Source organism: Gossypium raimondii, chromosome 9 (assembly GCF_025698545.1).
Source record: "Gossypium raimondii isolate GPD5lz chromosome 9, ASM2569854v1, whole genome shotgun sequence".
NCBI lineage: Eukaryota > Viridiplantae > Streptophyta > Magnoliopsida > Malvales > Malvaceae > Gossypium > Gossypium raimondii.
Genome location: NC_068573.1, coordinates 39970251 through 39986942, shown reverse-complemented (window position 1 = coordinate 39986942; position 16692 = coordinate 39970251). Strand labels below are relative to the sequence as shown.

Sequence of the window (16692 nt, the reverse complement as noted above, 5' to 3'; positions counted from 1 at the left end):
GTAGAGAGCATAAAACTTGCTTGGGCTTGGCTCCCCACCCCTCCCTCCCCTCCCCTCCCCTGGGGACTTTCTTACATAATTAGATACACTACACAAAAAAGTCATAAAGAGGGAGAGAGGCTGGTAGCCCATCTATTTAAGAACCACCACCCACCACCATCACCATACCCTTCCATTATTATGATTATCAATATCTCTCTCTCCCATTGAAAAATCAAGAGTCCCTCAAATACCCAGTTTTCCCCTTGTGGCAATTTTCTTACATCACCACCTTTGCCTGACCATCTCCCATCTCCTCTATGTTGTGCATTGGAAAGCTGCCTAATTCAATGGATTTTTTTTCTACTTTAAGAAAAATATAAAGTTACTACTAGAAGAAGAAGAAGAAGAAGAAGAAGAAGAATTTGTTTGAACTTTCCGGGGAGGTTGAATTAAAAATAAAATCCAGGATGTCACATCTTCAGATCTTATTCTTGATGATTTCTCATCTGGTTCATATCTCGGGAGAAGGTAATATCCTGTTACAATCAAACCACCAAAATCTAATAATTATAATCACACCAAACATGTTCTCCTTTTATGCCCAAATTAAGAAATCATATATAGGAGATTTCATTGTAATCACACCAATGCTTTAATGGACCAGTTGTATTTTTCTTTTGCAAAAGTCACTGTTCTTTAGAATATGTGCCTAACTATTATGACCAGCCTTATTGACCAATTTTAGGGATGACCACAAAATCCACTCAGTTTATCCAAAATCGATTCTTTTCTTAATTTGCAAGATCTGACCTTAATGATCAAAACATAATTTCTCGATTATCAAGTGGTGAAGGTTTAAAATCGAATCAATGGCATCAATCTTTCTAACACATTTCGGCCAATCAATTATTTGGAGGGCGTCACCATCCATTCCAACCAAAACACAGTTTGACTTGGAATTTAACTAACAATCTGCCTTATGTGGACTCTATTCACTTCCAATTCCATCATTGCTACTTGGAATTTTAAAACTTGTACATATTATTCTACTTTTTTTTCTATTTTTTGAATTAAATTCTATGGTTAGTATCTAACCAAATTTTGCTACTAACTGTAGTATTCAATTTCTTGCTTTCCAAACTAAAATAGTATAAACCGACCAAACTATTCGGCTACATCTTTATCTTTAGCTTGCTACTTAAAATATTGTTTTTTTATATGTATTTAAATTTTAATTAAAGTAGCAGATTAAATATATTTCCCCCCCTAAAATAACAACTTCAAATATTTAATTGATATTTTCATATATCTGTGGATACTGGTCCCTAAAATAAATTTGTAGAATTAAAGGAAACCATGGTACAACGTAATCATACTGTAAATGCAATTAGGCCACGTGCCAAGTGGTAAGCACAACTTACTAATTAAATGGCAATCGCAGCCTAATTGCAGTATATTTATTCCTTAATTAATTAACTTTATAAGTTTATGATGATAATGAGGATGCATGGCTTACCATGTAGTTTGAAGTGTATGACTGAGAGTTATAAAACTGGTGGGTGGTTGGGCCCTGCTGGCTTGACACCGACACCGACGAGCTATTTTCAGGCGTGGATGGCTCTGACCCATCGAGCTGGCACTCTAGGTTCACCCCAAACAGCCGCACCAGCCTTCTTGGGTTCCCGGCTGCTATACCTTCATTTTCAACAATACTTCCTAGAAATGCAAAAATATATAAAAATGCTATTCACACAATTATTTCCTCCTAATTTTGTTGCTAAATTTCAGATTTTCTCTCTCTCTCTCTATGTGTGTGTGTACCTGCATGAAGGCAGCCAGGGCGGTATGGCAGATTAGCAGCATAGCCTTGAATGTGCCCAAGATAAGGATGCCCATGATAAAGTCCCCTAGTATCGCCACCGCCTCCACAGGATGTACTATTTCCCATGAGGGTGTTGCCGGCATCAGCTGGTGCTGACGGTGCACCGCGCCTCCTGCACCCTATAAAGAACCTATCACCATCTGAACGGTGTCGCAGGAATAAAATAATGTCACCAGCATCAAGTTGCTTCTCTTTGACGTATTTGCTCCACCCTTTTGTCAACACGTAGCTTTGGCTGCTGTTCCAATACGAGTAACGGAAACGCCAAAACTTGCCGGACTCGTCTTCGAAACTGAGCAACAAGCCTTTGTCGACGGAGTCAGCGGCGAGCGGGAAGTATTTCTCGGCGTGTTGTTTGGGAATAACAAGCCTGTTGAGCTTGCCAACATCACTGGGGGTTAAGGGTTTTTCAAACATGGGTTCCATTCCATGGTCTGGATGGATTTGGTTAGGGTTTATCTCAGACTCAGAGTGGTCTTCATGTTGGTTGAAATTGAAGCTGAGGGAAGGGTGGTTTGAAGAGAAGAACATGGATGGTTGGAGGAGGAGTTTTAGCGGAGAAGGAGGAGCAAGGAGAAGAGTTTTCAAGAGGGAATTGAATGAAAGGCTGCTAATGAAAGAACATAGTCTGATTATCTTTTCTTCTTGTTTGAGTTGGTGGTGGTTTTGGGAGAGGAAAGAAAGGGGATGGAGGAGTGGGCAGAAAGAGTCGTAATGAGTATGGGGTTTGATGTGGAAACTATTTGATGCAGCTAAAAAGACAAGACATTCAGAGATATAACAAACATTGAGATTTTTTTTCTTTAAGAAAAAAGGGACATCTTTTTTGAGGTAAGGGGAAATTGTAACTTCAGAAGTACATGACTACCTTTTAAGGTTTTGCGTGAGGAATTTTCAATCATTAATTCATTATTTATGCGTAACTTGACATTTTCTTTCAAGTTTTTTTTTTCAACTCTTACTACTTGCCATTAATTACTAGTTCAGGTCTTGAATGATATGTTATTTTTTGGATATGGAAAAAGAGATCAACCAAACAAATAGGGCGTGTCAGTCAGATTTTACTTCACTTTTATTCATCATTCCATATAAGCAATGAAGTAATCTCACTCTAGAATATGCTATTTAGATTCAGAATTAAAATAATTTATTGAATTGAAAATAAAAATCGTTTATTTGGAGCAGTTTTCTGAAACACACATATGTCCGATCCTATGACAGGGACATACACACTTTATATACTGATAAGAATTGCTGAATTAGACAGAACATGTATGGGGATGAAATCTTTAGAAAACAAAAAGAGAGATTCTAATTACAGGCTGAACAATAATAATAAAATTTGTGGGATCATGTTATTAGGGTGGCAAGCAAATCAGAAGGGCAGGGGCAGTGGTGACGCAATATGGGCGGCATCCTACGGCAGCAGGTGGAGGAGTAGAGGTTTGGTAAATCAGGAGAGGATGTTTGATGTTTTTGCGTTGCCTGTAATATATATATATATATATAAGAAAGGGGATATTGTATCATTTCAAACAGTGCAAAATCTCATACTTCATTGTAAAGTGTAAACCTGACAGAGAAGGCCATGCTTGTTAGGTTTATATTCAGTCACTGAATATTTTAGTAAAAGTCAGTGAAAGCAAGTTTTGTTTTGTTTTAAAACATAAAATAAAATAAAGTACTGAAAAGGATTAAGGACAATCTCTCAGTCTCAGTCGTGTTTCCATTCCTCTACTCCCGTTTCCTTTTCCTCCCATCATGGGTTTCTTTCACTCTTTAATTCATTGTGTTGGCTGTGATAAAACAATTGCCCTTCCTTCCTAAAACTTTAAATTGAGGAGAAGTATAATATTTAAGATTCAGCATTGACTGTCTTTTTTGTGAGCTTGAGACAAAACCCACCTCAAATTTCCAGGTAGATTCAGACACCCTTTTCCATCCCCAAAAGGACTGGACTGGTTGTTATAACTTAAATACATGTTGTTTTGTTATGCTATGCTATGCTCTCATCCTAATACATCCACCATATGTTTATGTCATCTTATATAACTATTCACTCTCTACTTAATGCAATCATCAGATAGGGTTTTAGATTATTATATGTGAGCCCCAGCTTTTGCCTCAATTTTCAATGAAGTTTGTAAACCAAAGCCTCAAACTTTGTGCAAATAATATGTTGTTTGGGCAAGGACAGGATGTGTGTTCCTAGATTTTTTCATAAAAATAATTCAAACCAGGTTTTGTTTTTGAAGGAATCTGGCACATGCTGCGGAACCAACACCCGCTTTTACAAGACCTGTCCATCGACATCTTCCTCGCAAAACTCCAACCCCCTCTTTCTGCCTTGAATTATTAGTATAGAGTTTTTTTTTTTTTCCTTCTTCTTCTCTAAAGAGTAAGACCTCTATTTTCTCCAAGTAGCTAATCAGAGGCTTTTTAATCATATCATATACATCATACATGTGAATGGCAAGGGTAATAGGACATAAGACAAGACAATTTACATCATACCTTCAGTTATACAGTACTAATTTTTACTTTAATTTATATTTTTCCCCAAATGTCATTTTACATTTCAAATTATCTGCTAAAATATATTTGATTTCAGTATTTTTAAACATTAAATTTTTTTAATCTGAGTCTTCTTTGGCATGATAATTTTAAGTACTTGAAACCTGCAAGAGTGGTGCAATAGTGACTCCAAACAATTAAAACAGAAAACACTATCTATTTGCTTACCTTATAATATAATGTCGTTTATTTATAGAAATAAAATTTAAATACTTTTTGAAACTTAAAGGGGATGGAGGTGGGCAGAAAGAGTCGTAATGAGTATGGGGTTTGATGTGGAAACTATTTGATGCAGCTAAAAGACAAGACATTCAGAGATATAACAAACATTGAGATTTTTTTCTTTAAGAAAAAGGACATCTTTTTGAGGTAAGGGAAATTGTAACTTCAGAAGTACATGACTACCTTTTAAGGTTTTGCGTGAGGAATTTTCAATCATTAATTCATTATTTATGCGTAACTTGACATTTTCTTTCAAGTTTTTTTCAACTCTTACTACTTGCCATTAATTACTAGTTCAGGTCTTGAATGATATGTTATTTTTGGATATGGAAAAGAGATCAACCAAACAAATAGGGCGTGTCAGTCAGATTTTACTTCACTTTTATTCATCATTCCATATAAGCAATGAAGTAATCTCACTCTAGAATATGCTATTTAGATTCAGAATTAAAATAATTTATTGAATTGAAAATAAAAATCGTTTATTTGGAGCAGTTTTCTGAAACACACATATGTCCGATCCTATGACAGGGACATACACACTTTATATACTGATAAGAATTGCTGAATTAGACAGAACATGTATGGGGATGAAATCTTTAGAAAACAAAAAGAGAGATTCTAATTACAGGCTGAACAATAATAATAAAATTTGTGGGATCATGTTATTAGGGTGGCAAGCAAATCAGAAGGGCAGGGGCAGTGGTGACGCAATATGGGCGGCATCCTACGGCAGCAGGTGGAGGAGTAGAGGTTTGGTAAATCAGGAGAGGATGTTTGATGTTTTTGCGTTGCCTGTAATATATATATATATATATAAGAAAGGGGATATTGTATCATTTCAAACAGTGCAAAATCTCATACTTCATTGTAAAGTGTAAACCTGACAGAGAAGGCCATGCTTGTTAGGTTTATATTCAGTCACTGAATATTTTAGTAAAAGTCAGTGAAAGCAAGTTTTGTTTTTGTTTTAAAACATAAAATAAAATAAAGTACTGAAAAGGATTAAGGACAATCTCTCAGTCTCAGTCGTGTTTCCATTCCTCTACTCCCGTTTCCTTTTCCTCCCATCATGGGTTTCTTTCACTCTTTAATTCATTGTGTTGGCTGTGATAAAACAATTGCCCTTCCTTCCTAAAACTTTAAATTGAGGAGAAGTATAATATTTAAGATTCAGCATTGACTGTCTTTTTTTGTGAGCTTGAGACAAAACCCACCTCAAATTTCCAGGTAGATTCAGACACCCTTTTCCATCCCCCAAAAGGACTGGACTGGTTGTTATAACTTAAATACATGTTGTTTTGTTATGCTATGCTATGCTCTCATCCTAATACATCCACCATATGTTTATGTCATCTTATATAACTATTCACTCTCTACTTAATGCAATCATCAGATAGGGTTTTAGATTATTATATGTGAGCCCCAGCTTTTGCCTCAATTTTCAATGAAGTTTGTAAACCAAAGCCTCAAACTTTGTGCAAATAATATGTTGTTTGGGCAAGGACAGGATGTGTGTTCCTAGATTTTTTCATAAAAATAATTCAAACCAGGTTTTGTTTTTGAAGGAATCTGGCACATGCTGCGGAACCAACACCCGCTTTTACAAGACCTGTCCATCGACATCTTCCTCGCAAAACTCCAACCCCCTCTTTCTGCCTTGAATTATTAGTATAGAGTTTTTTTTTTTTTCCTTCTTCTTCTCTAAAGAGTAAGACCTCTATTTTCTCCAAGTAGCTAATCAGAGGCTTTTTAATCATATCATATACATCATACATGTGAATGGCAAGGGTAATAGGACATAAGACAAGACAATTTACATCATACCTTCAGTTATACAGTACTAATTTTTACTTTAATTTATATTTTTCCCCAAATGTCATTTTACATTTCAAATTATCTGCTAAAATATATTTGATTTCAGTATTTTTAAACATTAAATTTTTTTAATCTGAGTCTTCTTTGGCATGATAATTTTAAGTACTTGAAACCTGCAAGAGTGGTGCAATAGTGACTCCAAACAATTAAAACAGAAAACACTATCTATTTGCTTACCTTATAATATAATGTCGTTTATTTATAGAAATAAAATTTAAATACTTTTTGAAACTTAAAAGACTTAAAGATTTATTGATAACGATTGTTGGATACCATAACACAGCATCCCTTAAAATAAGAGCTAGTCAAGGAAAATTAAAGCTAGTCAATTTGTGGGGGGTGGAGGAACAGTTTGGTTTGGATTCTCAGATAGAGCAAACTATAGAATAAAAAATAAAAATGGTACAAACGTAATTCTTTTGGTCTAACCTTGCTTTATATATAAAGTTTCAATACTTCAAAGGTAAGAGGGACTCTATATAAACCTAACATCAACAACTTATATTTAAGATTGATAGATTTTTATCTTATTTTTGCTTTTCATTTATTAATTTGTGCAACTTATATTTATCAAATAATTTAATTAAAATGAGAAATATATATATATATATATATAATGAAAAATGAGAAAAGTCAAATTTTACAACCACATTTTAACGAGCATCACACTTCATAGATAACGTTGAAATCTTTTCGAACTTTTATCTTGACTTAGAATAGTAATTAAATTTTTTGTTAAATACTATTTTGATAAAGTTCGAAACCTATACTTTTATTTTTCACTCCGATCATTTCAACTTCTCAAAAATAAAAAAAATTTGAACCATATTTGAATCTCAAAGAGGAGAAATTGTGAGATGAAAAAAGGGAGGGGCATTAAAATATGGTTGAAATGAACACTTATGGACGAAGCCGATAAGTTGGACTGGGGTGAACATTTGCAGGAAAACTTGATTTATTTATTTTGTTTTTGTTTGGACTTAAAATCTTCAAATTGTATCCACACATGGAGATTTGTGAATAAAACAAAATTATAAATAACATGTTGGGTTTCCCATTGGCTAGACGGTGTAATTGGGGCTGGCTTTGTGGTTGGATTGCTTACGCATGCCTGTAAGTTATCCATTATTTACTTCTATAAAGACAGTCCTGCTTGTAATGTTTATAGGTATCGTGTGGAAGGTGTAAGCAGTGAACCCATGAAGTGCAGTTTAACTTGGAACATGGGGAAATCTCTAAAATAGTAAATGGCAAATAATTCATCATTTAGGTTATCGAATAGATTTTCTCGAAAAAAGGAACAAAAAATAAATAACAATTTCCCGAGGCATTGCCAAATTGCCTATGTCTAACTGTCCAAGGAAAAGATTGAAAAAGGAAGGGAAACATCTCATTTACAGCCAAAATATATCAAAAAACAGAGAGACAATAAAATAAAAAACCAAGTATGTAGAACAAGCCACGTCTCCTCTTTCTATTTATTTATTTTGGAAATTAATGGTTGATGAAATCAATTTCACATTCATCAAAAGGCGTGTATATAATATTTATATAAGCCCCAGCACAGCAGCGTATCACATGAGTCATGACCTTGACCTGGATCAGTTTCGGTCCAACCGTAGTGCCTGCTGCTTGCTGGGGTAGATTGCAAAGTGGGTTAGGGTAAAAAAAAGAAAATGAGACGTGGCATGACTGGTCTAGGATTCCAACGGAGTGAAGTGAAAATGAGGGTGTTTGGGACCAGATATTCGGTGGTTGAGTTGAGTTGAGGGTGTAAGGTAAAAGAATATATTATATGTTATAGGACAGGGCATGGTCCTTGGGGGACCTATGCCCTGGTTTCCAAAAGACTTATTCCATTTGACATTGGCCCTTCCAGGCAGGCTTTATGTGTCTGAGGTTTCAACATTTTGTCACGTTTCCCCTTCCCTTGCAGCTTTTAACCAAACCTAACTCAATCCCTTCATCTTAGCCAAACAACCATTTGAGTCCAATTTTGTTGAAAAAGTCTCATAACCTATTCATCAACATATCATTTGGTCGGTGAACCTGATTGTTTTCATACAATAACCCTCCCATGTGTTTCTTCAACCATTAATGTTTTTTTAAAGCGTTTTTAAGGTCAAAACTGTCTTTCACACCCATAAACAATACTAAATACATAAATTTTAAAAGGTAAAAGTGCTTTAAAAATTAATTTTAGACTCAAAGGACAATAGTTTATAGTTTTTGGTTTGAGAAATCATTTTTGAAATTAAAATAACTAAAAATGATATTGATGAAAAGGATAATCACAAACTTTAAAAGATTAGTTTCCATCTATCTTAAAAATGGACATAGATTATAATTTAGTTATACAATAAAGTGAAGTTTTTTTATACAAAATTAGGGGCGGGGATGGGGAACACAATTTGAACCCGTGCCGAACAAATATTTGACAAAAATTTTAATTATAACTCCATACAAGTCAAGACAAGAAAAAAGAGAGTAAATTTTTAACTTTAATTTATCATAGAATGTACTTCTGTAATATCTATATTGAGTATATATTATATTTTTGAACTTATAGTGATTATATTTTAATATCTAAAATATGATTTATATATATTCAAATTAAAAATTTACAAATAATTAAGTTAATATAATATATTATTGTAATTATTATTGGATAATAATATTATGCATTTACAATTATCGGATGAGTTAGTAAACATCATTTTGAGGTTAAATTAAATATGTATAAATTCGTCACCAACCAATGAGAAATAATTTGAGCCTTCATTTGTTCCTAAATTGTGGTAAACAACTAGATTTGATCATGAGTCGGATTATTTGTCTAGGTTCGTCCGAAAAGTGAGAGGGTTGGATAAAAATATAAGCGGAAAATGGGTTTGGACAAAAAATAATGTCCATTTTCTAAATAAGTCAGGCCTCAAGTAAGAACTTTTGGCCCAAGCCTAGCCCAATTTTACTTAAATTTTTTCATAGTTATGTGATGTCATTTTGATATTATTTTGCTGCAATTTTATTATTATATTACTAATATTTTGTTGTTATTATTTGTATATTGTATAACTTTTGTTTTATTACTAATTTTGTTACTATTTTAGAGACATTTGCTTTCTAAAATGTAACTATAACTTAATGTTATTTAAATATAAAAGACTTTTTTAATGTATTTTCAATTTGTTTGTAAACATTTATTTTAATGTTTTTAGTGTATGCGATGTATTATATTTTTTAAATTGGTTTTTATATAAAAAATAATATAAAAAATTTTAATACAGGCATGGGTTTAACATTTTTTATCTGGATCAAATTTGGAGAAAAGTTTAAGTCCATTTTTTGGGTCGAACTAGTCCTAAAAAATGAACTTAAAATTTATCATTGGCCCAGCCTGAACCCGACTCATGATCAAATCAATGCGCAACCAATCTCAATGACTTTAGACCATTTAACCAACATTGTGTTTCAACTACTTTGGTCTCGATCCTTGTTAATGGTTCTCCCACGAACTACTTTGAGGTTGTCCATTGTCCCTTTTGTTGTTCAACATTGTTAAAGCACTCAACATTTTGTTATGTAAGGCTATCTCCATTAGGTTATTCAAAGGGGTTCCTATCGGCCAACAAAGCTTAATAATCTTGCAACTTCAGTATGTTGACAATCTGGTCCGTTTTGTGGTGCAAGTGAGCTCAACATCAGGAAGGTGCTTCGCTGCTTTGAAGTCATTTCAAGTCTGAAACTCAACTTCAACAAATCCAAGATCTACGGTATTAATGTCGAGAGTACAATGTCGGAGAGATGGGCTTCAGCCATTGGGTAAGTTGGGGTACTTCCGTCCAATTACCTTGAACTTCTGACTCACTGCTCTCAAAATATATTGAAACATTGAAACACGAATATTTCTCAAGCACAACAGAGTGAAATTATAGTATAGGACTTTTTCCTTTTTTTTTTTTTTCCATTAATCCTGAATAATAGTACTCCACAATTACTTATGACTAATGGTCGAGTGATAAAAAATTCTTAAACATTGTTCATCAAATTGTAACATTTTTAATTAAGTGTTTAAAATAAAATTTACTCATAATCGAATGATTAATGGTGTACTTTTTTTTATCAAAGCCAAGGATTATATACCCTTAGCAATGATCTCGAGGTGTCATATTGTTGGAAAAATCGATTTAGAAAACATTATCATTAGGAATAGCAAAAGTTTTAAATTTTTCTTTGAACTTGAGCAATTGTGTTATTTATAGCAATAAACTTAATCGAAATTATACTTGTGCTTATTTAAAGTTAATCTCGGCTTTCTACTGAACAACCTTTTCCATTATTCTCGAACCACGAATTACTTCAAATGTGGGCTCGAACAACACAAACCAAATCATAGAATAAAAACTTTTATTAACTTTCACTATTTCTTTGAGAGACTAACGATGTACAATGATGTGTGTAAAAAGTTTAACACAAAATTCCTATTTATATATAATCAAGACAAAATTTATGTAACAACCCATTTTCAGTGAAATCAGAATAGTGGTTTCAAGATCACAAATCTAAAGTTGGAAAAATTTATTTTATTATTATATGGTCTAAGTATGATAGAAATACCATATAAAAATTTAGTTAAGAAATTTTACCGTTTACATGTCTAATTTGATAAAAGGACTAAATTGCATTAAGTGCAAAATTTGAGTTCTAATAGCTAAAAGTATTAAATAGCTATAGAATTTTAAATTGGAGGTCCTTATATAGTAAATAGACCATTAAAGTGGTTAGTGGATAAGTATGAATAGTCATCATTGGAAATTTAATGAAATATCAAGGTTAATTTTGGAAATATGTGATTAAAATTTTAATAAATTAATAAAATAAACAAATATCATCTATTATCATCATCTACTACAAAAAAGAAAAAAAAGAAAAAAAAAAGAGAGAAAACCTAGTCATGACAACTTGAAATATTAGCAAGCTTATTTTGCTCAATTAGGTATGTATTTTTGTCCCGTTTTTAATGATTTTTATGTTTCCGAGATCGTAGTAGCTTAAGCTAGCTAGCTCGGGAATTAATTTGCAAAATTGTTAAAGTATTAGGGTTTTGCCATCGATGAGTATGCTTGAATTTTGAAGTTTCATGATAGAAAATGAAAGGTTGTTGTTAGATAAACAACTTTTATAAAAATAATTTTGATGAAATTATCAATTAGAGATTAAATTGAAAAGATAATAAATTTATGGTAAAAATTGTGAAATTGTGAATTATGTGGGTTGTTATTAATATGTATAAAACAATTGACTATGCTTGAGTAAAGATTAAATTGTATGAATTTCATTTTCCGAGCCTATGGACTAAATTACAATGAATTAAAAGTACAGGGGCAAAATAGTGTCGAAAACATTTTTATTATTTGAAAAAAACGGGGATCGACTTTTAAAAAAAAAATGGGAGTCGCCACCGACCTTTATTGAAGGTGTGATCGGATCACCTTGAAAACGATTTTAGGTCTACGAATTTGAGAAAACAAGTTCGGGAGTCGGTTACGCGCGAGGAAGGGTTAGCACCCTCATAACGCCCAAAATTGGTACCAAATTGATTATTTAATGTCTTAATGCCGAAACTTTGAAAAGATTTTAAAATACGATCTTTTGGTGAGAAAACTCAAATGAACTAAATTGAATGATAGGACGCACTTATTTCGAGAAAATAAATTGTCACACTCAGTGAGTTAGGGTGCTACAATTCAATCTTTGAAATTAAATTTGTCCCCTTTTTTTTTTTTAAAGAAAATCATGTATTTTAAGAAGGTTATTTGATTATTTAAGTCAATTGAGAAATCAGAATCCAGTAAGCTAGGGTTCAATTTCTCGAAATTCTTATACATCAACTATTGCCTCTATTTTAAAATCGAGATAACAAAATGTCGTATCCCGTAAGTTAGGATCCAATATTTTGAAATCTTAAGAACTCTATTTTAACAATTGTATGGTTTTAATAAAATGAGTACTTGATTATCTAAATTCGTCGAGAAGAATTGAAGCCCAGTAAGTTAGGGCACAATTTTCTCGAGAATCGTGAGTATCGAGTATTTTGACAATTTGCGGAATGAGATGATTTTAATAATTTCATGAAATCAGATATTTTAAAAAATAATGTGATGAGATATTAATGTACAACATGAAATAATAATTAATAAACTAAAGTTTAGAGTAATGGTCATCAATAATTTATGAATACAAATAAACAACATCATACATGTACGAATAATAATCACACATCTCAAACCATGCAAACCTAATTATCAACATTAAAAAGAACCATAACATTAATAATTAACCTTTAAGTACCTAAAAGGAAATGATAATCAATAAATTGTAAACACCAAATTTTAAAAGAAATATATATGAATTTTATTAGATTCAAAATAAATTTAATAAAACAAACACTACATAAATAATATTATTTAGATGAATCTTGAAGCAAATATTATGCAGAAAGAAAATTAAGGTTACAAAAAATTATAAAATAATAATATTATAAAAATAATGTTATAAAAAATAACATATTATGTATGTACATGTGTATAAATAAAATAATTTAATAAAAATTGTATATATATATAAAATGGAATTATGAAAATATTATTGTATAAATATTTTAAAGCACAAAAATATGTTTAAGTGAATCTAATATATATATATACATTATTAAAATATATATTATGTTGAATTAATATATAAAATAAAATAAAATAGTATATTGTAAAATTAAATGATAACATATAATAGTAATATAAAAAGGAAATAGTAAAATAAAATAAAATAAAATCCCGTATATAAAAAGCTAAATATATCGATATAAAATATAATAGTAATAGTAATGGTAAAAATGATAATAATAATGGTAGTACAAAGACAACAGAAGGACTAATTTGAAATCAATGCTAAAATTTAAGAGCCAATTCGAACTAAATATAAGGGCGCGAACCATATTGAACACGCGAGCAACCAAGAGGGGTCAAAAGGAAATTAACCTCGACCCTTTAAAACGCTGCGTTCCAATAAGGATCGAAGTGAGATCAGCAGAAAATTGTACGGCCAGAATTAAAATAGCAACGAAAACTAGATTGAACTACGACACAAAAGAAAAGAGACTTAGCGCGCAAATAACCCTCCCCCGCCAAAACGCGCGGATCTAGCCGCAGTTGGGTCGGGTCATTGGGTACGGTTGCTAAACGGCGTCGTATCATAGCCACTGCTCAGGCTCTGAACGACGTCGTTTCTTTAGTCAAAATAAAGGCTAAATTAAGCCTAAAATCAGCAGACATTTCAGACTCACAAATCAACCCTAAAAAAAACCAATCCCTTCCCCTCCGTGCGCCGTTTCAGACTCAGCCGCTCGAAGGCTCTCCGATCCCACACCCGATCTCCGATTACGACGAAGAGGGCGAGGGCTCGGCTTCGCAACAAAGGTTAAAGCCTTCACTTTCCTTCCGTTTCCCATTCTCAAACAATAAATAAAAATAAGAGAAAAAGGATCGAAAATGATAAAAGAACCAGAGAAAAGAAACTCGAAATCACTTTTAAGAAATTATTTTTTTTCTATTGCTTTTCTTTCAAAAATATTTTGATACAATATTCGTGGTCTCCCCCCCACCTCTTTACAGATTCTGTTTAATGGCTTATATAGTCGAAAAGAAAATGAAAAAGAAAATCAAAATCCCCAAATTTTCTTTTTTACAACTGCTATTTTCTTTTGGTGCTGCGTTGTTCGTTTTTGTTTGTTGCAAGCGTACGGAGCAGTGGACGTGGCGAATACGGAGGGTACGGAGGCGCACGTGAGAACAGAGGCCTGGCACTCGCGGACGAGAGGAACTGCTGCGGCACTGGGGTTTGCCCTAGGGTGTCAGCTTCTGATTTTGCATCGCTGGGCCACATGGCAATTGGGCCACCGTTTTAGGAATTGGGTCCAGATTAGATTTGGTTTCAATTGGGTTGGGGATATTGGGCTAGGCTAGTGTTTGGGCAATTTAGGTTAAAAACGATTTGGGCTATTTTGGGCCTGCTATTGTAATAAAAAACTGAACATTTTAATAAAACCGAGTTAGATTCTTATACTTAATTATTTATATTTAAGTCCGACTCCAAGTAAACTGTCCAGTACTAAAAAAAGGAATTATACTTTATAGCTAAGTGTAGTATTAGAACTTAAACTAGTTTATCCATGCAACACACCAATAAATTAATTCAATTATATTAATTTTTTATAATTAATAGTAGTATTAGAACTTAAACTAGTTTAATATTTGTAAACAATTCATGTATTATTATTATTAATTAGTTTCAAACCATACGTTTCATTATTTATTATATGTTATTTTTAAACACACCCTATATTCTAATATGTGGTTTCCATACGATACGTGTGTAATAAAATTTCTAATATTTCTTTAATTTTTAAAGCTATAATTTAAAATTTTGAATTTCATGTTTGTTTGTTTTTGTTTTTGTTGTCCTTAGCTTCCTATACGTCAACAATAGAGCATTGACAAATTACCCATAAGTAGATAAGTAATTAATGTGTGATAAATGTGCATAATATTTAATATAAATTTTAACTTAAATTTGGTATTAGAGAATATACAAAATGTTAGTTAAAAGCTAAAAAGTCAAATATATATATTTCGAACACTTGGCAGGTCTTGGTATGTTAATTATTTTTTGAAAAACTAATGATATGATTTGTAGGGAGGTGATTATTTTTTATATTTAGCTGCCATCGCAGGAAGAAAAAAACAATAATAAGGAATAGAAAGGTTGAAATTAATAAAAGGAAAAGGAGTGGAGACATCCAACGCGGCCCAAATTTCACATTAACTCAATTTTATTTTTAAATTTTAAATAAGTATAAATTATATTTTATAAAAGATTAGTTTTATAAAAATTGTCCGTACAATCAAGTTGTTTTAAATGAGTAACAAAGATTAAAATTGAATAATCATATGTAATATTGTTAGTCCAAGAAAGTAGTCGATAATATGTTTACTAATAAAATAACAAGAAAAATAAACACCATATGCAATTTTATCTAATTCCTCTAGCATTTCATATTTATTTAGTTATTCCCTCTTTAACATTTAACATATATTCCTTATCATCATTTGTTGTTCTTTGACCGAGTTCTTCTCCATTTGGATCTATATCTGTATCATGAAAATTATCAAGATCTCCTCCTTTCATGTACTCTTCAAAGTATGGGTCATCCTAATTCCACCTAAGAATGAAGTTATGAAGTATGCAGTATACTAGCACAATTTAACCTTTTTTATGTTATAATTATAACATTTTTAAATATATATAACACTTTTTTATAAAGATAATATACTTATTTATAATAAAAAAAAGTGTGATATATATATTTAAAATTAATTATATGATGGGTTGATTAGAAATTAAGGTTAATTGCAAAAGTTGTATGTTAGGGTTATGGTTCTTAAATTATACATACGTAACTTTTCTGACATCCCACCTTTAGAAAAGAAAGAGTCACATCCTCTAAAATACTTGTGTGTTAATTTAGAATATCAAAACCATAAGACTTGAAGATTTCTATATTTGAATGAATTAAGGTACGCTTCTACATTTAGTTTCGTTCTTGATTATCTAACATGACATATCCTGTTTATTAAATTTTATATTAGAATATTTATTGTTCTATCAATCCTAATTTAGAGAAAGATTTATACTAGATTATATCTTTTTTATAATATGTAAATTAGGTAAAAAATATAAAATATATAATATATAACATTTATAAAAATATTTTATAAAGTGACAAATAAAATTTATAACACTTATTATAAATAATATATTTTACCATAAATTTAAAAATATTTTTTATGAATAAGTTTTGACAAAAATTATAACATTTTAAATATATATAACACTTTTTTATAAATAAGTATATTATCTTTTTATAATATATTGCATGGACACTTAAATAAGTTATATCCATACAATGGTCACAACCTTTTATAAATAAGTTATATTTACTTAAATAAATTTTTTAAAAGAAATTTTAATGAAAAGATTTGTAGAAAACAATAAATAGATAAGGAACTACTATCACTTAATATAATTGTTTTTAATTC

At 31.5% G+C, this 16692-nt stretch overlaps 1 protein-coding gene across 1 annotated transcript; it reads right to left on the bottom strand.

Annotated features, from left to right (window-relative positions):
• Positions 1-413: 413 nt before the first annotated feature.
• LOC105799647 (uncharacterized) lies at positions 414-14045 on the bottom strand. Its single transcript, XM_052621259.1, has 6 exons — positions 13901-14045; positions 4652-4733; positions 4536-4542; positions 1804-2728; positions 1499-1698; positions 414-518 (listed from the first exon to the last, which is right to left on the bottom strand). The coding sequence occupies exons 1-6, from the start codon at positions 14043-14045 to the stop codon at positions 468-470; spliced, it is 1410 nt and encodes a 469-aa protein (XP_052477219.1). The 3' UTR covers positions 414-467.
• Positions 14046-16692: the final 2647 nt, after the last annotated feature.